The following is a 21864-nucleotide window of genomic DNA, read 5'->3' on the forward strand; positions in this document are numbered from 1 at the left end:
GGTTGCCCGGTGTCGCCTGCAGCTGCTGACCTCCTCAGACTCATGTGCTCCTCTCCCCTCCCGCCTCCCTCTGGGGCCTCCCGGGCTTGGAATTGGCTAGCCAGTGTCCCCCTTCCACCGCGCCCCTCTGCAGGCGCTGTCCCTGAAGCCGGTCTTCACCCCGCCTGCGGTGCCTTCCATGACCTTGAACCCCCTTGCTGCCTCCTTTAGCCCCAGGCTTCTTGGCTCCTCCCTGCTTCCGACTCAGGGCCTCCTGTGTTCTCTCCTCTTCCGTGACAGTTTCCTCCTGCACCCCAAAGGACAGCGTTGCCAGGCTTTTCCCAGTTTCGCCTTCCGTGAGGGCTTCTTGGAGGGGACACTCACCCCCCCACACACACCATCACTGAGCTAAAGCAGAGCTTTGCTGGGCTCCCTCTTTCCACTCCAGCACTCTCTGGGCTTCGAAGCTCTACCTCAGGCCCTTGCTTCTCAACTGGAAAGACTCCGAGGTCCAAGGCTTATTTTCATTTCATAACAAAAGTCACTAATTCAGTGCCTAGATGCCCATAGAGGAACAAGGAAACCTGGCAAACAACTGCGCCTGTGGTAGCAGCCCTATCCTCCCCTGAACTTCCTGTCCATCCTAGTTTCTGCTTCCTGCTCAACAGCTGAGGCCCTGGGAAGGCTTTCACCCACTAGCAAAGAACTTGGAGCAACTCCCACGAATATCAGAATTTCAGAAAGTATTATTTAGTGGGAGAAACTTCCCCAGAAGTCACACGTGGAAGGGAACTGATTTTTTAAGGCAGAGGAAAAGCCGGGCATCTGTGCTGAGGGCAGCGCAGTCCTGGGCTCTGTGCTTGCCGCCCGTGGCCGGCCTTGTGGACCTCCTCTCAGGCCATCTGCGTGCTTCCCTGTAAATCCAGATTTCTCCAGAGGGCCCAAGGTTCCAATGTGGTCGAACTCAGCATCTGCCAGGCTTCCTCGTCCCCTGCCCTCGCCTCTGTGACTTCTGCTCACCTTGGTTCTTCGCTGAGGACCTGCCAGGATGGATTCGCCGGAGCCCCTCTCAGCCCTGGTGCCTCCTCTCCCCGGCCTGTCCTGCTCCTTGGCTTCAGCCAGCCTTCTCCCGGCCGGGCTGTATTCAGAGTCCAGTCCCATTTCTTGCCCCAAGTCCAGGTGCTTCCTGGTCCTGCCTTGGTGGCAGTGTGGTCTTCCTCACCGCACGTCAGTGTGGACCAGCAGTGTTTGCCTTTTCCCATGGCACTAAGAACGAACCCAGGACCTTCACAGGGCCGTACATTCCAGCTCTCTCCTCACACACTCACCTTTATTTTTTTCCCCTTAGTTTTTAGTTTTAGTTTTAGTTTTAGGTCTTGCTAAGTCCCTAAGTGGCTCACTCGTGGTCCTCCTCTTGCTCAGCCCGTCAGCACGCTGGGGTTACAGGCACGCGCAGTCATGCCCAGCGCAGCTGGAGCAGTCTGTGTCCACAGATAAACAGACCAAACCAGACGTGTCAGGCTGCGTGCTAGCCAGGAAGCCCCCGGGGGGCTGGAGAGCCGCTCGGTGGTGCCCTGGTCATTTCTCAGTGTGTGACAAGCAACCCCAGGGACCCACACTTGGCTGCAGAGCAGGTGCCAGGCTGAGGCCCCCAAGTCGTCGTCGTTCTCACCACCAGCTGTCCACACTGTTACTTACCACATGTCCTGGTGCTGAGAGGTCAGGCCGGCTGCCTGGTGTTAAGACAGAGGATGTTCCAGCGCGCCCAGCCAGGAAGGGCATAGCGGGGCTTATGCCAGAGCGTGAAGGACCCATGGCTTTGACTGGACGAGTTTTTGTGTTCTTGTTTGTATAAGGGCATGTTCACAGCACGTAATCATGACAGGCCTGGTGGGGAGTCGGTGCCTGTGCAGAACACATTTCTGTTCCTCTACGGCTCCTTTCTCTCCTCTTCCTCCTTCCTCCATCTCTTGGCCCTTTGAGAAAGATCTGTCTCCCTGTTTCCTAGCATCTGTCTTTTATTTTGCTCTTAGTTTTCACTCTTAGGGCCAAGAGGAGCAGCTGGTCTGGGGTGTTCACACATTAGCATCATGGATGAGGGCCAAGGACACAGCCTGGAGACAGGAAGTGTGGCCTAGCAGCTGGGCCAAATTTCTTGTCCTTTCCCAAGCCACTTCCTGTGCCTAAAAAGATCTTCATAGTAAACTATGTTATCAGGTTAGGAAGCTGATTTCATATAATCCCTCAGTTGTCCTGAAAACCCAGGAAATAGTTAAGAAAGCTGGGACCATTGTGACTTCTGTTTCTGTCTTCAAAAAGTGCCCATCCTGGCACACTACTCCGGAACTATTTAAGTGGATGCCTCTAAACTCCAAAACTATGTTAATATTAACCAATTATAGGAAGTCACTATTAAGTAATTCTGATAAGGCTGTGTTATCTGCTTTGTGTTGGTTACATTTGTGAGATACTTCGGCAGATGTTTCTTTTAATTGTTGCAGAGCAGAGGAAGTGATAACCCTTGAGATGTCTGGCTGCTCGGCTGTTGTGTGGCAGAGCTTGTCCTTGGCATTTCTAACATCAGAATATTGTGCGAGTTAGTTTTTAAATAAGTAAGCATGCCACCCCTGGGGTATTATTTTCCTGCCTAGAGAAACACTTGTACCCCCAATGCCAGGAGACCCACCCATGGCACCTTTGAGTGGAATGCGTACCACGGCCCCGAGCTGCATACCCAGGACACGATCTGCTCTTCTGTCATTCCTTTGCTGAGAGGGACAGCTGAGAAATGATGGGCTGACTTAGGAACTCATGTGAAAGATTTAACTTTGTGAGATATTCACTAATAGCAGGAAATTAATCCTAGCTTTAATATTTAAAGGTGTAATTTTCACTATGCAAATATTTCATTGATAAACAGTAATATTTGTTTAAATTATTGAGCAACGATACATGCAATTAATAATGTAACATATGGCACAAGTACAGAGAAAATGTAAATGTAGGAAGCAAACAAGAATAGGAAGAATACAAAAGACTTGCTGTTATTAATTTTTATCGTGGCGCCTGTGAACTCACAGGATGTTGATAGGAATAGTCTTGCTCTTTTGCTGTCCTGTGACTGACGTAAGAGAACTGGTACTCATGGGAAATGTCTGCTTTTCAGAGCAGATCCCGTGTCCATAAAATGAAGCCTTGCTCATTTCTGTCTATTTAAAGGATACAATTTTGCCTGCATTCTGTTTGAAACACTGCCCAATTTTAAACTCTGTCACTGTTCAGTTGAGTGAGAAAGCTTATGACAATTCTCCGAATCTCACAGCTACTTTCATCCTAAGAGTAGTGTTGAACAGAATGAAAATCACAGGCAAAAGTTCTGGAGTCTGATGTGAAGATCTGGCTCCGTCCTCCGTGAGCACAGAGGCTGACACTTCCTGCCTTGCCATCGAAGCAGTGTGAGCAGGAAGAATTGGGCTTTGGGGACTGGACAAGCCCCTGTGTGTGGCAGCTGTGCCTGCCAGGGGGCTCAGGACAGCGCGAAGCTGCCTGAATTATAGATAGGAACGGGAAGAGTCAGTGTGCAGGACTGACCTTGGCGGACATGATGACCTTGAGTGTCGGGTGGTGTTCAGGCTGCAGGCCTGTGTACACTGGGGGCAGAAAGCACCAGTGCCCATCTGAGTGCATTGTTCAGTGGCTTTGCGTATTTTTGTCATTCTCACTGAACCATTTCGTCCTTTAGTAACGCTTTCATACTCGGGTGGTCTGCAAACTTTTGACATGTTAAGAAAACTAGAATTTCCAACTGTGCAGAAAGTTGACTGGAAAGCAATCACAGCTGACCACACTTATTTTCCCCAGGTCAAGCTCATGCCACCTGCTCCCAATGATGACCTGGCCACACTGAGTGAGCTCAACGACAGCAGCCTGCTCTACGAAATTCAGAAGCGCTTTGGGAACAACCAGATCTACGTGAGTGCCCTAGAGATCACCTCTCCTGCTCTGTCATCACCCTTTAGTGGCCTGAACACTGCAAATAACGGCTTGTGGGAGCTTACCCCCTGGGCGTGGCTTGGGTCACATTTCTGAGTCTGGGTTCATTGTGTCTGCATTAGAAGTGAGGTCAGCTGAATTCCCAGCTGGGAGCTAAGTCTAAAGTGCTACTCAGAGTAGTCACAAATGCACACCACTTCCCTGCTGTTGTGCTTGCCACAGAAGGTCTTGGTGGTACCAGCAGGGTATGTAGACCGCCCACTTGTAAGATGCTGCCCCCCTCAGTCTGGAGGGAAAGGTGAAGAGGGCCATTGACAGTGTGTGAACTGCCTCTCCGTAAAGGGAAAGTCTTGCTGCTCTAAATGATTGGGAATTGTCTTGTCTGTAAAGCAAGCAATTTATGCAGGGATTTCTGATAATAGGATAAAAATTGCTCTCTCTCTCTCTCTCTCTCTCTCTCTCTCATTGATTTTGTTATCACTGGCACAGACCATAGAGCAACTCAATCAGAATGTCTGTGGAGAAATCTGATTACACACATACCTGTTATCTTCTCTTGATAATACCCATTTTTCCTAATCTACTGGGAAATTGATTAAGTAATTTTCATGTAAATGTGACATCTGAGGTGTCCTTAACAAGTAATAAATGGCCAGAGCTGATTAGCCTATGAGAATGTAGTAGAGCATCTTAATGCTCAGCTGAATCACTGTCACTATAAGCACACTTAAAGTAAAGTGATTTCTATCAGACTGAGTGTGATGCAGTCATCCGCATAAAGTGGTGAGACCTGTTCATACTGGACTCCGCTCCACCCGGGTGCAGAATGCACCGTCTCTCTGTCACTTTTAGTCTTTGCCCCAGCATTATTTTGGTTTTTCTTTGCTAATGTTGTCCTTGTAGTGACAGCATTGGATGACCGTGGGGCAGAAAGACCGAATTGTTTCACACCTTTGTCCCCTCGCTGCTGGTCCTCTGACTCCATGCCCCAGACACTGAGGTGTCACCCCTCTCCCTGCGAGGGCCTGCACCTCATCCTCAGCCCCTAACTTCCCGGGGACCATGTCCTCTCCCTGGTGGGACCTTCAGACCCAGGTCCTGGCCAGGGCTCAAGTGTCCCTGCATCAGGCACCTTCCTGAGACTCTGCTCCCTTGAGCTTTCTTTTTGACCCCATGAATGACAACAGCTTCAGAAAGTCCCTCTCAGATCCTTCTTTTTTAATTAATTTTTATTAGGCAGGTAGTGAGGCCTGTGTCCCCGCAAAAGGCATGGAATGAATCGCCTTGCCCCTGAGTCATTGCAGCCAGGCCAGCAGCTGCAGTGGGACAGAATGCGACTGTGCAGAATTTTTTCGCGCATGGCAGGGAAGCGGGTTCTGCACCCACTCTCAAGGGGCTGGAGGCCCAGCCGGAAAGCCGGACCGATCGGGAGACCACAGCGCGGCCCGGACGCGCAGCCAGAGCCCAGCACCCTGAAGTCAGCATCCTAAAAGCTTCAGTGGAAGGAGCCAAATAGCTTTTAGTGTAGCAAGTACGACTTGGATTTGTGCTTTTTCAGATTCTTGCCGGTCTAGGCCTTGTGCTGCGGTATCTCATCGTGGTTTTGATTTACACACCTCTGGTCGTTAATGAGGACGTTGGTAGAGGCTTGGGCTCATTTGATTGTCTTCTTCCATGAACTGCCAATTCAAGTGTATCAGCATTCTTAAAAATGGGTTTAATTTCTCTTCGTGATGTGAGGCATTTTCTACATCCAGGGGCACACATGGGAAGCATTTTCGTCCAGTTTCTGGCTTGTGTTGTTCTCTTCCAGTGGTGCCTATAGGCGAAGAGCAGTTTGTGATTTTTACAGATTCTTTAGTGTGAATGAATTTATGTCCTGCCTAGGAGGTCTTGGCTTGCGCTATGAGGGTGCTGTTGTGTATTTTCTTCTTGATGTTTTACTTTTCCGTTGAAGGCTGTCCCCATGTCAAACTGATTATTTGCACAGTGCTAACAGAAAAGGGTCCGATTCATGATGTTTTCTCAGTGCATCTCAGCTGCACTGAGATGAAACCTGCCCCACGAATGAGATGGCCACAGGGTGGAGCTCCTTCCAGAGTCTTTTCTGCTGTATTCATCTGTCCTTTAATGGATACTGAACTTTCTAACCATGATAGCTATATAATTAATACATCTTGATGGATGGAAAGTTCTCTAACTCTACACAAAATGCCGGAGCCAATAATATCGGGCTCTGGACACTGATGTATATTCTAACATCAATTAAGAAATTTTGCCAGGGATTTAGCTCAGTTGTTCTGCCACCTGCCTCGCAAGTGCAAGGTCCCAAGTTCAATCCCTGGTACAAAAAAAAAAAAAAAAAATCAATTGGATTTTCATTGGAATTACATCAGATACTAGGTTAGCTGCAAATAATAGAGGTTTTTATATTTCACTTTTCATTTTACAGACTGTTATCTCTTTCTTTATCAGTTTCTCTACCATAGTTTTTTATATTTTGGTGTAAGAAGACCATATGTATTAAACGTATATCCAGGCATTTTTGAAGTTTTGAGGTTATTTTCTTATTATGAAAAGAAGGAAATTTCATTTTCATTTACACAGATAAAACTTTTGATTTTTTTGTTTACCTTTTCATTATCAAATTTTGTGAATTCGTAATAAATATTTATTATGGAGATTCTATTCCACTTTTTGCATACAGTGTCATTCTCCAAGTCATGACTTTTATTTCTCATTTTTAAACCTTCTTACTTTTTCTTGTCTTTTCTTGTGTGATTGTCCACAAAAGAAAGCCTGGAAGCTGAGTACTGGGGTCTCTTTCCATTTCAGCACCAATATTTCATTACAGGTCCTTCGAGAGGCATGGCCACCTCTGACATTACTTTTCCTTGCACTAGTGAGAAGCATTACCTCAGTGGCTCTAGAATTTACCACCATGTGTAAAGCAGGGATGGGGACTGAATGTTATTGTTTTCCTTCCACTTAGGAAGAGGATCGTATGTTCCTTTTTAATATCAGTAAAACTGTCGATTTTTAAACATACAGCCAAACTTGCATTTCTAAAATAAAGCTTACTTGTCTGACATATATTTCTTTTCTGTCCTTTTTCCCAAATAGTTTGATTCAATTCATCACTCTTTTGCTCTGAGTTTTTAACTTTTTTTTTTTTTTTTTTTTTTTTTTTTTGTAGCAGTTCAAACTCCAGTCCTTGCTCTTGCAAGGTAGGCAGCAGCACCACTGAGCTAAATCCCTGGCCCTTTTACATGTATTTGTGAGAGGTCACCGTGTAAATCTACTTTCTTGCAATATACTAGTTAGACTTAATATCCAAGTCATGCAGACCTCTTAAAGACAAATAGGAAGTAAGTGTTCCTTCTGTCTTTTCTAAATAATCTGTATAACACTTTGTGTTTTTGTTTTGTTTTGTTTTGTTTTTGGTACTGGGGATCGAACTCGGGACCTTGCGCTTGTGAAGTGGTGGAACTTCTGAGCTAAATCCCTAGCCCTATGACACTTTGTTTTAATCAATACCAGGAGGAATTCACCAGAGAAGCCTAAGTGTTCTTTGAGAAAAGGATTCATAGACATAGATTCTGTTTCTCTCTTGGAGAAAGAGCTAGCTAGATTTTCAATGGAGTTTGATAAGATGTGCTGTCCTGTCATTGCCCGCCTACCTAAAATAAATACCAAATCCAGTGGGCCCTCCCTCAGGTCTGCTGGACCTGTATCAATTTCCCTTCTGACACTGGAATGGTGTACCCCCTCTTACCTTTTCAGTCAGTCTTGTTACAGGACTGTCAATAGTAGCGGACTTTTTGAAGGATCACAGTTTGGCTTTTTTGCTTCTATTCCACTGATTTCTACTATGCATTATTTTCTTCATCTTTTTCTGCACAATTTGGTGTTATCTTAAGAGCTCCTTGAAATACACATGCTCACATCACTAGGATCACTCTTCTTTCCCAGCGTTTTCGACTATTCCTTTCATACCAAGTACATCTGCAGTTGGTATATTACACCTACAGGGTGTAATATGCTGTGATCAAAATATTTTCTTATTTGCATTTTTATTCTTTTTTCACTACTGGGTTACTTGCAGTATATTTTCTAAAAGTTTGGTGATTATTTTAGGCACCTATTCTTGATTTCTATATTTTTAGTTGAATGACAGTTTTTGAAGCATTACTTTTTACTGGGTATATCTGCAGTGCCAACCCATTGTGTTGATATGCATGTACACACCTGTAGCCTACACTTCAAGTCAGTTCTCTTCTGTGGTAAAGTCCCTGAACCCTCCTGCTAATTTCCAGCACACAATAAAGTTAGCGTAATTCTGCCTTGATCGGGGGTCATGGTTCTCTGCCGGAAGCCCTCTACATTTACTGAATTGCTCTGTGTTTAATTTAAGGGAATGCTTATTCCGACAGCACACTGTATAAATCAAAACTTTGCGTGCTTATTCCATGAATTCCTAAAAAAAGCTGGTAAAGTTTCTCACTGTCTTTATAAAGTTTCTCAGACTTATATCTGTCTTTTTTTCATATAATTGAGTTGGATTTTATTCTGATGGAAATTTAGAATTGACGTATCTTCCTAATCGATTTGTCAGTTTACCATTGGGAAGTGTCCCTTTATATTCCTGGTAATGCTTCCTAAATTACATTTTCTGTGCATTAAGGAGTGCTACAATGACCTTTCCTGTTGTCATTATTGTTTATGGCTTCATCCTTTTACTTTCAAATGTTCTTACTCTTTACATTGAACATTTTTGTTTTTGCTTTTATCAGTCCATGTGTTTAGTGTGTAATAATGACATTCACTGTAGGGAACTGTACATGTATGCTACAAATTTCACTTGTTTTTTCCCCCTTTCCCCCACCCATCTTTATTTCGCCAGCATTGGATTCATTGATTTTTCTTAGAAGACCTTATAAAGTTAATTACCACATATACAGATTGAATGTACCACATATTCAGTATTTTAATCTTGTTCATAATACTTATCTTTAAAATATTTAGTAACTTTACATTTGCTGTAATTGCTGGTATGCTAGGGTTTAAATCCATCATTTTATCTTTTCTTCTTCCATCTGTTCTTTGTGCCTTTGTATCTCACTACTAAATTTTCATTAATTAACAAATTATTTTCTTTGTGTGCTTTGATAATACTTTAGATTTGTTTCATCATTATTCTACAGCAGAATAGAAGCCACTACTCCATTTACTTCTCCTCATGTGCATGTCATGTATTTACATGCTGCATTTTCTATTCAGACTGATTCTCACAAAATCCTTCTCAGGTAAACACTTAGAATTCCACCATTTCACTTGCTATGGGCTTAGTGGAACAGAATCTGTTGGTTTTATTTAATTTAACATTTGCATTTATTTAATTAAAATGAAACACCTTGCAAAATGTTAAAGGGTAGTTTTTACATAATCACTATCTTTGCCAGAGTGATTTTTAAATTATGTGACTTTTAATTTTTAAAGACACTGTTATGGCTCATGAGTTATTTACACCTTTCCTTCGCAGACTTTCATCGGGGACATCCTCCTGCTGGTCAACCCATTCAAGGAACTCCCAATTTATTCTCCCATGGTGAGTGTAAATTTTAAAGTAGCACTCAGTCCCATAGAATAACAACACTTGCTAGGCATTCTCACGTCTATCCAGTGAATGATTTAGAAGAAAAAAATCAAACAATAATTAAAGTCATACTTCTGAGAAAAACATTAAATTCTCTATTGAGTCATGTGAGTCACTTTAGCTAGTTCCAACGCAACTCTGAAGATAAGTAATCCTATCAAAAACTATTCTTTGCACTTAGAACAAGTAATTCTCCTTTGACTGTTCACTAGACAGACTAAAATTAAATAGTAAAGAACTGCATTTCCTATACATTTTTGATGGACTCAAGACCAGCTGGCACCCAGGTTTTACTTGAGCGTGAGCCTCCACTCTGAAGAGGTTCTGGTAAAGCAACGGGACAGGAACAGTGACACCGCATGTGCCTGTCTTCCCAAAGGACCGGCAGGTTTTAGGTATGAGATCCTCCAAATCAAGGGGCAAATTACATGTAGGAAAATATACCAGCTAACTGAAAACATGATGTGGTTTTCGATAGCAATGGATCAAAAAGTACAACTGTTTTGTAGGGGCTGTCTTTTTGTGCACCCATGAGACTGGTCCACTTGTGAAACACAAATCCTAGTACAGAGCGGGTCCATGGCAAATAAGAGCCCTGCAGCAGAAACACAGCCATTGACACTGCAGGGAGCCAGGGGGAAGGAGAGACAGAGCCAGAGAGAGGAAACTGTGCACCCTCTAAGGAGTAAAGGCACAGCTCCTGTGGGAGCATTCGAGAGTTCTGCTTACACCCAGCCTGCACCCTGCATTCCAAAGTGCAATTCCACGTAGCCTGCAAACTGACTTGAAACCTGTCCACTGGCCTCCTTCCATCCTGCCCACCTAGACCTCACCCTGCGTAATCAAGTTCCCAGTGAGGGAAGGCAGGGAGAAGTCTCCTGTGATCATTTCAGAAGTTCACAAAGATTAGCACTAATCTGATCTGTGGATATTATTAAATAGTTCTGAGGACAGCTCAGTGCTATTTCTCCCTTTGCTGCTGTGGCGTAGCTAATGTTTCTGTAAGTGTTTAGCATAGCAATGCATCAATATTGTATGGTGTACACATATAAATATCATGTTCATCTAATTTATATAAAGCAGTCACACTCAAAACCATCATACAGATCAAGAAGTAGGGTTAATAACGTCTTCCGTGTTTTTGTGTGTAACAACATAATAAATACAGTGAGAAGTGGAATAGGCTTTTTCTCTTGTGTTGCTATGTAAAATCCCTCTGTAGCCTGGCAGGATGGTGCACAGCTGTGTCTCAGCTGTGACACAGGCTGAGGCCGATGGGTTACGAGATGAAAGTCAGCCTGGGTAATTTATGGAGAGTCTGTTTCAAAGCAAAATTTAAAAAGTGCTGAGGATGTAGTTTACACTGGGTTCAATCCCCAGTAGCAAAAAAAAAGTCCCTTTGTGGATATGTGGAAATCTAATTATTGATGGAAATGTGGTCTGTTTGAGCGAGGATGTCACTACTAGGAGCATTCTCACACATGCATTTAGGTAACATAGATACATACTTTGGCTGTTGAATGTATGCCTAGTAGTGAAATTGGTGGGTCAAAGTGCATATATATGTTCAGTTTTGAGAAATATCAACGATTTTCCACGTTGTGTCAGTTCATGTTTCCCCCAATAGATTACAGAAATTCTTCTTATTTGTTGTGTTTGTCTGTTGTTCTACTGGGTATATGTAGGGGACCTCGTTGTTTGGTGTTCCTCTGATTAGCAATGGGACTGGCCGCATTTTCACATGATTTTTGTCCACTGCCAGCCTCTTTTGTGAGGTGTCTGTCTGTTCAAGGCTTTCAAATGAAAAGGATTACAATTGTGATGTCACCTTTTCCTTCGTGGAGGAGAGTTAAGTACTCTGGAGTTTCCATATGTGTGGAAAACACCTTGTTAAAATGCAGAGTCAGTTCAGTTTTGTTTTCTTTACGCACATCAGTCTGACATAAACCTGTTTCTTAGAAAGGCCATGCTTTTCCCACCGCACCCCCTTTTGCATGAATCAGGTCACCAAACACGAATGACTCATTCGTGTCGTGAGAGCCCCACTCCATTCCATTGGTCTGTGGTAATACATGGTGATTCCTTGAACTCAAGTCCTCCGTATCCGAACTTCAGAACTGGCCTGGTTCTTCTGGGTCCTTTGTGTTTCCTTTATGGGTCAGAATCTGCTCACCAGTTCCCTGGGATGAGAGGGTGCAAAATTCCTGGAGATTTTTAATTTTATTGCATTAAATTTAGGGACAACTAAACACATAAGCATTTCTAAATGCACTCACTTATTTGGGTCTGTAAACTTCCTCTCAATGAATACTCATATTTCGCTTTTCTGTGAGATTTCTTTTATAGCTTTACTTAAATGATGTAAATACCATTATAAATAAATTTTAATGTCTGCTATTTGTGAATGTTTATTGTTTAAAAATATTTTAAAAATACCACCTCAAGCCCAGTAAGTTTATGAAATTCACTTAACTATAAAAGTATTTTAAAATTTTGCTATGTACACGATTATGTTGCCTTCAAAAAATAAGTTTGCTTTCTTTACAATCTTTTGCTAGTTTTTCCTTTTTCTTCTGGGTAATTTGGTATAAAAGAAGACGATTTTCCTGATTTCAAATGAACTTTTAGCAGTTCTGCATTAAGAATGCAGATGGTTGTGAATATTAAGGAAACTGGAAATTGAACTCAGGGCCCCACACTTTTGAGGCAGGCACTGTGCCACTGAGCTAGATCCCCAGCCCCTGAACTATTTTTGTCTTCTGTCCTCTGTCTTTTATTTTGGGGTCTACAAGCTGGATTTATTGGCCTATCAAGTTATTAGTTCTGTATTCTGGTTTTTTTTTGATCCACAGATAAAGTCATCTGCTAATTGGAGACGTTAGAAATTTCTTTTTTAGTATTAAATTTTCCATTTTGTACTCTTGAAGATTCCTCTTCTGTGGTGAAATTCTTTATCGTTCCATCTATTTTCATGTCAGTCAGTACTACTTTAAATTTGGTGTCTGAGAACCATAATTGGGGTCTTTTTTCCATTCCATGTGTGTGCACCCATTGTGTCTGTTTCTATTACGTGGAAATTTTTGACTGACTATGGAACATTCATTCCTTATGAAAGTTTTGTAGAGGCCAGATGACATTGTGTTTTCCCAAGGAAGAATCCTCTTGTTCCCTCCTGGCGGGCAGGTGAGCGGTGGGCAGACATCCTGAGCTGCTAAGGCAGCCAGTTCCGCCGCTCTGCTCCCTGAGCCGCAGCCCGCCCAGGCCACAGGTGAGAAGGTGGCTTGCTGTCCGTGTGGCTTTGCTCTGCCCCTGAGCCCCAATCAGAGTGGGACTGCTCCTCCTCCTCGAATTGCAGAACTGCTAAACCCGTGCCCAGCTTTCTCCACGTTCGCTGTGCACTCCCTGTGCGGCCTCTGTCTTGGCCCAGAAGCAACAGCATGTCCGCTGCTGGAAAGGCTGCGCTGGTAGAACCTGCTGGCTCTTGCATCTTGGTTCTCTCCAGAGTCTTGGCTCCTTAATCCAGGCTGCTTGGGTGATTTTCTGAGGCCTTCAGTTGGACGATTCATTTAGCATGCTTTTCAAGCTAGTCATGGTTAGCAGAATGAGTGTGATACCAGCTTCTTCGTTGTAGCTCTAACGTATCTATTTTAATTGCCTCAGTGTCAGAAAATCAGGTTATTTGCCTTCACATACCTTGGCCAGTTGGTGATTCCATATCCATTACATTGAATTCTGTCTGCACCTCTGGAGGGTGCAGTGGGTGCTGAGAGAAAGCATAAGAATGAGCATGTGCTATTGCAAATCAACTGCTACTGTGTCGCTCCTGGCTTGAATTTGTGCTGTCACAGGTGGTTGTGGAGTTAAGAGACTTCCACAGTGAGACAAAGTCAACTTTGAGTAACCTACTGAAAAATAAATGAACAAAAACCTCCAATTTAGATTCTTCTGTGAATGTGGAGGTCAGATTCTAAGTCAGCCAAAGTAGAGCACAAGAGGTCGTTACAGTTTGACATTTCTGCACTCTTTGTATCTTGGGGTGGCAAAGCCTATTATTTGTGGTTTGTTTATCTTGAAGATGTCAATAGTGTGACAGTTTTATGGCTTCAAATAATAGATTGTGTTTGCAGGTTTTTCAGAAATATATAATTCCAGATGAAAGGAGAGACACATTAAGAGGCACATTTCTTTATCAATGTATGAATAAGGTAAAATACATTGGAATAATTATCAAATAGTCTATTAAAACTTAAAATGTAATGTCCTTGTCTATATCTGTAAATATATTTTATATAATATATATATTGATATAATTCATATAAATTTACACATAAGTTTTAACACATATATATTAAGTATTTAATAAATGTGCTTAGTATGCACACTGATCACTCATTCTATTCATCATCAACTAAGTATCATAGAAGATAAGAAAATATATAGAAAAATACATGAAGTAAAAATACATGAGGTACAGAGTGCACTGGTCTCAAGCTTGCAATACAACTGTGTGCTTTTAGAGTTCATAATGGATTTAACATGCCTGCTGCTTGGACTTCACATCTGTTATTCAGAATCCATTAGATCCTCGTTGCCTTGTTAAAAGTAACAACCCACAAATGTGATGTGAGTTGACATGGGGAGCTGGTTTTCCGTTGAGTTAGCACAGTGTCCTCTCTAGTACGTTGGAGCCTCTTAATGTCAGCTCCTTGTGTGAGACTCGCTTTAAAGTGGTCTCCTCATTCTCTGTACACAACAAAGAAAAGTCCATTTCTTTTTGTGTCTATTGGCTGTGACTGTATTTGTGTTGTTTTAAATGATGTTCTCTTTCAAATATTGTAGTTTCTTCTGCTGCTGATTGGACATACTAGGATGATCATATCTAGGAAAATAGCACAGTGAATACGATCGTGTATATAAAGTATGATCTTGTTTATAAAGACCAGGAGAACTACTTGCTTGTTTCGTGTCTAAACAATTCCTTGGAAGGTGTGTTTCCCTCTGACTTTGCTAGCACTTGTGTGCTATGGTAAGCCCGGCAGGTACTGATTCTGGCTCCGAGAACTTGTCCTTCCCGGCCAGCCTCACACAGACTCACAAGAGCACTGGGCAGCAAGAAGCTCGGGCCACTGGATGAGTGCTTCCGTAGCAATATGGTGGTTCTGATGCTAACAACCCTGAGGAGAGGCCTTGGTGCGGTACTGAAGGACAACCGACAAGGAACACGGTTGGTGATGGTGCTGCCTGGTCAGGCTAAGGACACATGACATTGCTTGCTGTGAACAACAGTGAGATGGAGGGAAAAGAGAGGAGATGGAGATGTAGCCAGATCTCCCTGCTCTGGCTCTACCAAAGCAATCTGAGATCAGGACTGAACTGGTTTTTCAAAGCCAGGAACACTCACTGAATACATCACCAGGACCAATCGTGTGAGATATTGAGGGGTGCTAAGTGACATCTCCTTGTGACACTTTTCCCATAACTGGAACAAAATACATGGCCCCTCACAACTTCAAGGAGGAGAGGTTCGTTTAGGCTTACGTTTTAGAGGGTTTAGCTTGTGGTAGACTGCCTCCCAAGCAGAAACGTCCTGGTGGAAGGGCCTGTCAGAGGAAAGTTGCTCCACTAATGACAGCCAGGAAGTGGAGAGCGAAGGAAGGAGCCAGGGACAAGAGCACACCCCTCTGCGCTCCCAGCAACCTGTGTCTTCCAGCCAGGCTCCACCTCCAGACAGCACACTTTGAACTCCTCAGTGGATGAATCGTTGATGAGCATGTTACCCCTGAGATCCAGTCACCTTCCAAAAGCCCCAACTCCGAATGCATGAGGCCTTTGGGGGGCACTTCAGACACAGACCATAATAGTCCTCATCCTTCAGACTGCAAAGGAGAACACAAGACTCAAGTAACAGAAAACATCACAGACTTCACTTGGAGCTGAGTCCCCATTGAAGGATCTGAGTTGAGAATTTGCACTACTAACAAGTCAAGATGCCACCAGTTGCTCAAGTCCGTACACTCAGGTGCATTTTCTCACAGCTCCCATGCAAACCAAGGGAGGACATGTTTGGCAAAAGAAAAAAGCTGTATTCAACGCTAGCTCGGAGGAGAACGAGGGGCTCATGTTCCTACAAATCATCATCTCACTGTTCCCTCAAGTGCGAGAGTCTTTAGAGTAAGGAAGAGAAAGGAGAGGGAACACAAGGAGACAGTGATAATCCCACACTTGCCTCCTCCCCTCCTGGAGTGGACCCTGGCCTCCTGGGGCCAGCATCTCTTGCATATTCCATCCATTCCTTGGAGCTGAGGAGAGGAGAGGGCCATGGTTATTCCCTAGGCCTGAGGAGGTCTGGAGAAGCAGCTGTTTCTAAAGGGAGCGTTCTAATTTTAAAGTTTCATGTTACCTTATTGCTTATAAGGAGGTTAGAAGGGACCAAAGCTACACCGAGTTAAGAAAGCCCTTTCATGGAAAGGAAATGTGATTGGGTAAAATTGGAGGGAATCAGTAAGATCACAATAAGGGAGAGGGACATTGTTCAGGCAGGAGAGTTCGCTAGAGCTGCATTATGAGGTGAAAACAATCTACAAGCACAGGGGGCTTGCACAGTCCGGTTTGATCAGGACAAGAAGTTCAAAGGTTAGATATTTGAAGATCTATTTTAGGCCTAGTCCCAGACTTGAATTCAAGAGTTTCTTTTCAGCAGCACTGGTGTGGGGCCCAACACCAAACATTTTCTTTAACTGTATGCAGCTCTTTGTAAAAACATGTACTTCTCCAAAAGGTGACCTGTACTCCATAGTGACCGTGTGTGTAAGGAGCAGGAGGTGGAGTCCAGTACGTAGAGTGAAATCGTCGTAGTGCCATTCATGCAGCCAACTTCTAGTGCCCCTTGGCCGGAAGAGGATGTGTCACCCCAAACAGGATCAGAGGAGTGGCCCTCAGCCTGGGAGAATCATTCATGGGCACCCCGAGGTCTCTCCTACAGCACTGATGAAATCTCTGCAGTCTACAGAACAGATGGAGTTTAAGGGCATTCTGTCAAAAATCACATTAAATCCGTGTTGGACTTGGGGAAAAGGGAAACTGTTAGGTTAAGTTTTCAAATGGCAAATTTGTCCTGCAAGAAAATAAACCTGAGCGATGATGCGCTTCCTGATTATTTTATGTCTGTATTATCATCGTGTAATGATTTTAATTGTTCATTCCAAGTCCCAAAATAATGAAAAACACAAAACATGCAAGTATAGTACATTGGAGAATCGTGTACCTGTTCTCCGTCTATCTCAGAAGAAATTTAAATGAGAAGAGGGAGCTAGGGAAGGGGAAGGGATGAGAAGGAAGGGAAAAAAAAAAGAAAGAAAAAAGTGGAAATAAAGCTTTGCAAAGAAGAGGAAGAGAGGCTGAAGGGAGGGGAGAAGAATGGAAAGAAGAATCGAGGTAACGTCCTGTGCAGGGACAAATGACCTGTGATGAACGTGGTCGGTGTGTGGATCTAAAACGTACGGACGCAGTCATTTAATTTAAAAAGTAACACAAAAGCAAAGTACCGGTTCCCCATGTGCCCCTGAGGAGACGCGGCTTTGGAAGTGTGATGATAACTGCAGCATTTACTTGCTCGATCGTGGGCGCGGAGCCGTACGGCTACAGTGTAGGGCACTGCAGAGAGGAGAGGTGGTCCAGTGGGCATGGAGGGCACAGGTCGCTTGTGCGCAGGGTGGCGAGGCCCGCCCAGAAGTCCGCTCCCATCTTCCCACCCCTGTGTGTTCACTGCTTAGGTAACATAGCCGCACAGATCCCTGTGCTCTATGGGTCCGTTACTCAGCCTACTGTTTGTATCCCATTTAAAAGTATCCTTAACTGTGGTGTCGTCAAAACAGTTCCTTGACGAGAGGTTTAGTCCTTAGTTCATTTATTCCAAAGGACCAGCAGTATATTTTTGTCAGTTACATGTATCCTCTGGTCCATTTTATTACTGCCGTCCTTTCTGTTCTTAGAAAACCTACTAAGATTGGTTCTAGGAGTTCCTTTTTGACTCGTGCTTGAGGGATTTACAGAGAGCGTATACCCCAGGTTTAGGAGACGCCAGCAGCACTGGGTCTGCAGACCGAGCCTGCACAGAATACGCTTTGGTGAAATCAGGCTCCACCACGAGCTGGCTGGGTCAGCTTGGCCATTCGCTGATGTGCCCCACCACCCAGCTCCCCAGCAGCAGACAGGGAGGTGGATACTCCTCACACCGGGCTGTGGGTTCCCGGGAGGACGACCATGTGTGCTGCGAAAAGCACCTGTAGCCACCCTTGGCATTGTTATTAGACTATCCTTGATTAAATTTGCCAGTATTTGTCAGCAATATGTCATATTGTTTTAGGAACTAGCATTTCCACAGTCATCAGAGAGCATTTCGTCTTTTTTTCTTAAGTATTCACCCTTTTTTTCAGTTTCTTTTCTTGGCCCAATTTTCTGTTGTATTTCCATCTTATCAATTTTCAGGAGTCTATTACAAACTGCTGAGAATTTATGATTCGACGTGCCGCTTAGTCCCCTTCTCACTTTGCTTGTCGTGTTTTTATTGCTAGGCACTTGACTAGGAGCTCTTAAATTTAGTGTAGTGAGATTGCCCCATGGTGCTCCTTAGGGTCTAATATCTGTGAACCCCTCTTGCTTCCTCCTAGTTCACGAGAGTAGGATTGCTTATAGACATAAGCGTTCCAAACTCTGCTGTCCAGATTTGGAATTTGGGTTCACACCTAATTAATTCAGGTGTGGGGTGTGAGGTGGGCGTGGCCATCTCTTCCTTTTCAGACAAAGGAGGGAGGTGGTCCCCAGCCCCATCCTGGGCGTGGAAGCTGCCTGTGTCGGGTGCTCTCAGCCTCTGTGGCTCACTGTGGCAGGCTGGTGAGGCCGGGAAGCAAGGGCAGGGGGCCTATTTTCACAACCGCTCAATTATGCAACACAAGCCCTGCTTCAGAAGCGGCGCCTCCCTGCATACACGCTCCCCTGCCCAGACCTGGCCACCTCCTCACAGTGACCACGGGGCGTGGCTCAGCCTGCTGGTGTCGCCCAGTGCTGGAAGCGGCAGCCTGTGCTTGCCAGTGTCTGATACCTGCCACCCACTTTGTGAGACTCTTATTTCTTGTAGCTGTAGGTCATTTATTTGACTTTTAAAAATTCTTCTCCTGAATAAATAATTGTAATTTTATGTAAACTTTGCAGTTAAAGCATTCAAGCCACCCTTTTCCCTCCCTTACTATAATTTGCTGCAAGGTCTGCGTCGTCTCCGCCATGCCCGGTGCAGACACGGTGCAGAGCCTGGGCTCTGGAATCTCCTTCTGTCTGGGGACGGCCAGGGTCTCTCAGCTTCCCAACCATGATGTCCTGAGATAACAAGCAGTTATTTTATAAAATAAAAGTTAAGTTTGCCTGGCGTTTCTTCACCACCCCAAAGGCCTTTTATGTTCAGTTTTTAATTCTAATGTAAGGGCATTCACTAGAAACTGAGGACTGAGACCTGCCAGCAGAGAGTCACTGTGGCAATCGCAAATCATCCTTTCAGTGGAATGAAGTTCATTACTTTTCTGTTTTTCCAAGAAACCTGTTGATTCCTGTGTGACTCAGCCTCACTGGCCTTCTTTTGCTCAGGTTTAAAATGCTTGCTGAATTGTGTTATTGACGTTCGATGCTGCTAGAGAAATCCTTTGATGTGAATAACCGAGGTTTTAGCTTACTGCAGGGATCTGTAGTAGAGTGGCTTCTTCTTACCAGCAGAATAATCTAAAGCTGTGGACCGAGAAGTGAGGACCAAAGCCACAGAGTGTCCCCGTTCCCTAGTGGGAGGGACTCCTGGGTGCTGCATGGCTTCTGCTGAGCTGCAACATCAGAGCGCTGGGCTTTTGTCACGTGTGGGACGCGGGTCAGGGCCCAGGCGGGGTGCGACGTTTCCACAGCCGGGTGCTTCTCGCCGTCCAGGTGTCGCAGCTGTACCTGAGCCACACGGGGACCCCCTGCCCCTCGCTGCCCCCCCACCTGTTCTGCTGTGCCGAGCGTGCAGTGCACCAGCTGTTCCGGGACCGGAGGCTGCAGTGCTTTGTGCTCAGGTGAGTCTTGCCCATGGCCCACGCAATGTGGCCACGATGCGGCCAGAGTCCTTTCCACCCCTCCCCGCTGCTGGCTCGTAGCCTTCTCCACAGCCAGGCCCCTCTCTCTGCCCTAAGCACACTGACTTGTGACAGCGCAGGAGCCTCGCTCTGTCCCAAGGAGCCCCAAGGGGGCAGAATCCGTGCCTGTGAGTTTAGAGCGAAACTAACATCAGTCTGGAGATTTACAGACTAGAACCACAGCACTTCTCTCCTGCCTGAGAAGCCTGGAGAAAGGGAAGCTCCCGGGCCAGTGGGCCGAGCCCCTCAGCATGCAAACGGAGGCAGCGGGTTTCTTTGCAGAAGAATATTTTCCTGTCAGACTCCTGCGAGGAGCTTTTGCCTGACACGTAATCGTGATTTTCACTTTATTGATTCACATGGGACCAAAATCTCTTCCAAGATAACAGAGGGCTAACAGGGGAAGAAGGGCTGACATATAGTTACATAAGGAGAGGACTGAAGGAATATTTAAGTACTAGAATAAGACCTGCGTCAGAGAACTGTCTTCTATGTTAGGCCAGACTCTCGCAGAAGGAGAGGTCTGCAAGTCCTCCTGTCCTTGCCTAGTGGTCAGTGGGGTCAGCTGGACCCAGACCATGGATGGAAGGTGGTTCACAGCCCATGCTCGTCCGACATAAGATGGAGTACAGACAGCCGGACGGAAGGACTTACACACGCACTTCTTTGTGGTCTTCTGTACATTCCTTGTCTGTGAGCCCAGAGGTCAAGGGAGCCAAGGGGACTGAGGTCCGGAGCCGCCCTCTGCCTCCACCCCGTGGGTCCTGGCTGACTTAGAGGCTGTCTTCGTTCCTACCAGTGTGTTGGAGTCAGTCGCGTGGGACTCGCTGGATGAGCTGTCCGCACAACATTCCAGGGCTTCGGTAGTCCCAGAAGTTGCCTTAGAAAGGGTGATTCAAGATTTGAGGAACAAAGCTTGGGTGTCCCCGGAACAGATGTCCCATTGCCAGAAAATCTTCAATTTTCTTTTCAGATTTTACTTTTAATATCTCGTTTTGTAGATAACATTAGGTGCTGATGGTTAAAATGTTTTAAGGTCAGCGCAGATGAGAGGAAAAAACTCATTCGTTAGCAAGTTGAGACTTAAATAATTATTTCACTCCAGGAAAATAAACACCCTTTGACCAGATTCATTAGAGTAAATGTTCCAACACAAGAACCTAAGAAAGGGCTAGTAAAAGAACTTCAAGAAATAAGATTATTTCATTACCAGCTAACAACTAAAAAATGAGTTTTCCACCTGAAAGCACAGATAATTTTATGATGTATCAGATCACTCTGGTAATTATTGCATAGGAATATTATGGTGATTTGGCCTTTTCTAGTGCAGGAATAGAGCTCAGATGTTGTTTGTAGAAATCGGATAAATTTACGTGGGGTGCCTGACAGGTGTCCGAGTGTTGTCTCCGGAGATTCTGAGTTGAGTTTGTGATAAGCCAGATCACAGAGGTGCAAACCAGAGAACCCCAAGCCTGGGAAGTCCACAAGGGCTCTGCCCAGTGGAGACCTGAGCAGCACGGCATGAACAATTTCTCTCTCCAAAAGAAGAGGTGCTCTGAAATATGGGGTAACTACCGAGGAAGATGAGTATCCTTCCCAGGGGGTTCTGGGGGACGTCACGCATTCCCTGAGCCAGTGCTAGGTAGCTCTGGGGTGGCCATGCTTGCTGCGCCACCCCCTGAGCTCTAAGACCCTGGATGCCAGAAGTCACCTCCCTCTGGCCTGCTGTCCCGTCTACGCACCTGTGACCCAGGACTCACGTTGCTCCCTAACCTTGATGAATGCGTCAGATGACGGAGCGAGGCCGCAGCACAGACGCGCTGTGTCACCATGCTCCCCTGCCAACTCTGCGTCTGAGAATTGCCTCAGCTTCCTTAATTTCCTTTTCTGTCTTCTCCAAAACAGTGAGCTCACCTCTTCCCTCTTTTCTCTAGTGGGGAGAGAGGATCAGGGAAGTCAGAGGCCAGCAAGCAGATCGCGAGACACCTGAGCCTCCGAGCCATCTCTGGCGGGGCCCTGCTGGACTCCAGGCTCAGACACGTGAGTCGCTTGGCAGGTTGGCAGGTGTGTGCGTGTGCGCGTGTG

The 21864-nt window shown here is 45.1% G+C and overlaps 1 protein-coding gene across 1 annotated transcript in view; it reads left to right on the forward strand.

Annotated features, from left to right (window-relative positions):
* The window catches only part of Myo16 (myosin XVI), a 378094-nt gene that overhangs the window by 140511 nt on the left and 215719 nt on the right, over positions 1-21864 (forward strand). Inside the window, exons 11-14 of the mRNA XM_010619995.3 lie at positions 3841-3951; positions 9515-9580; positions 19592-19719; positions 21714-21819. Coding sequence (XP_010618297.1) covers positions 3841-3951; positions 9515-9580; positions 19592-19719; positions 21714-21819 — 411 coding nt within the window. The remainder of the gene's footprint in view (positions 1-3840; positions 3952-9514; positions 9581-19591; positions 19720-21713; positions 21820-21864) is intronic.

Source organism: Fukomys damarensis, unplaced genomic scaffold (genome assembly GCF_012274545.1).
Source record: "Fukomys damarensis isolate Sample0158 unplaced genomic scaffold, DMR_v1.0_HiC HiC_scaffold_6, whole genome shotgun sequence".
NCBI lineage: Eukaryota > Metazoa > Chordata > Mammalia > Rodentia > Bathyergidae > Fukomys > Fukomys damarensis.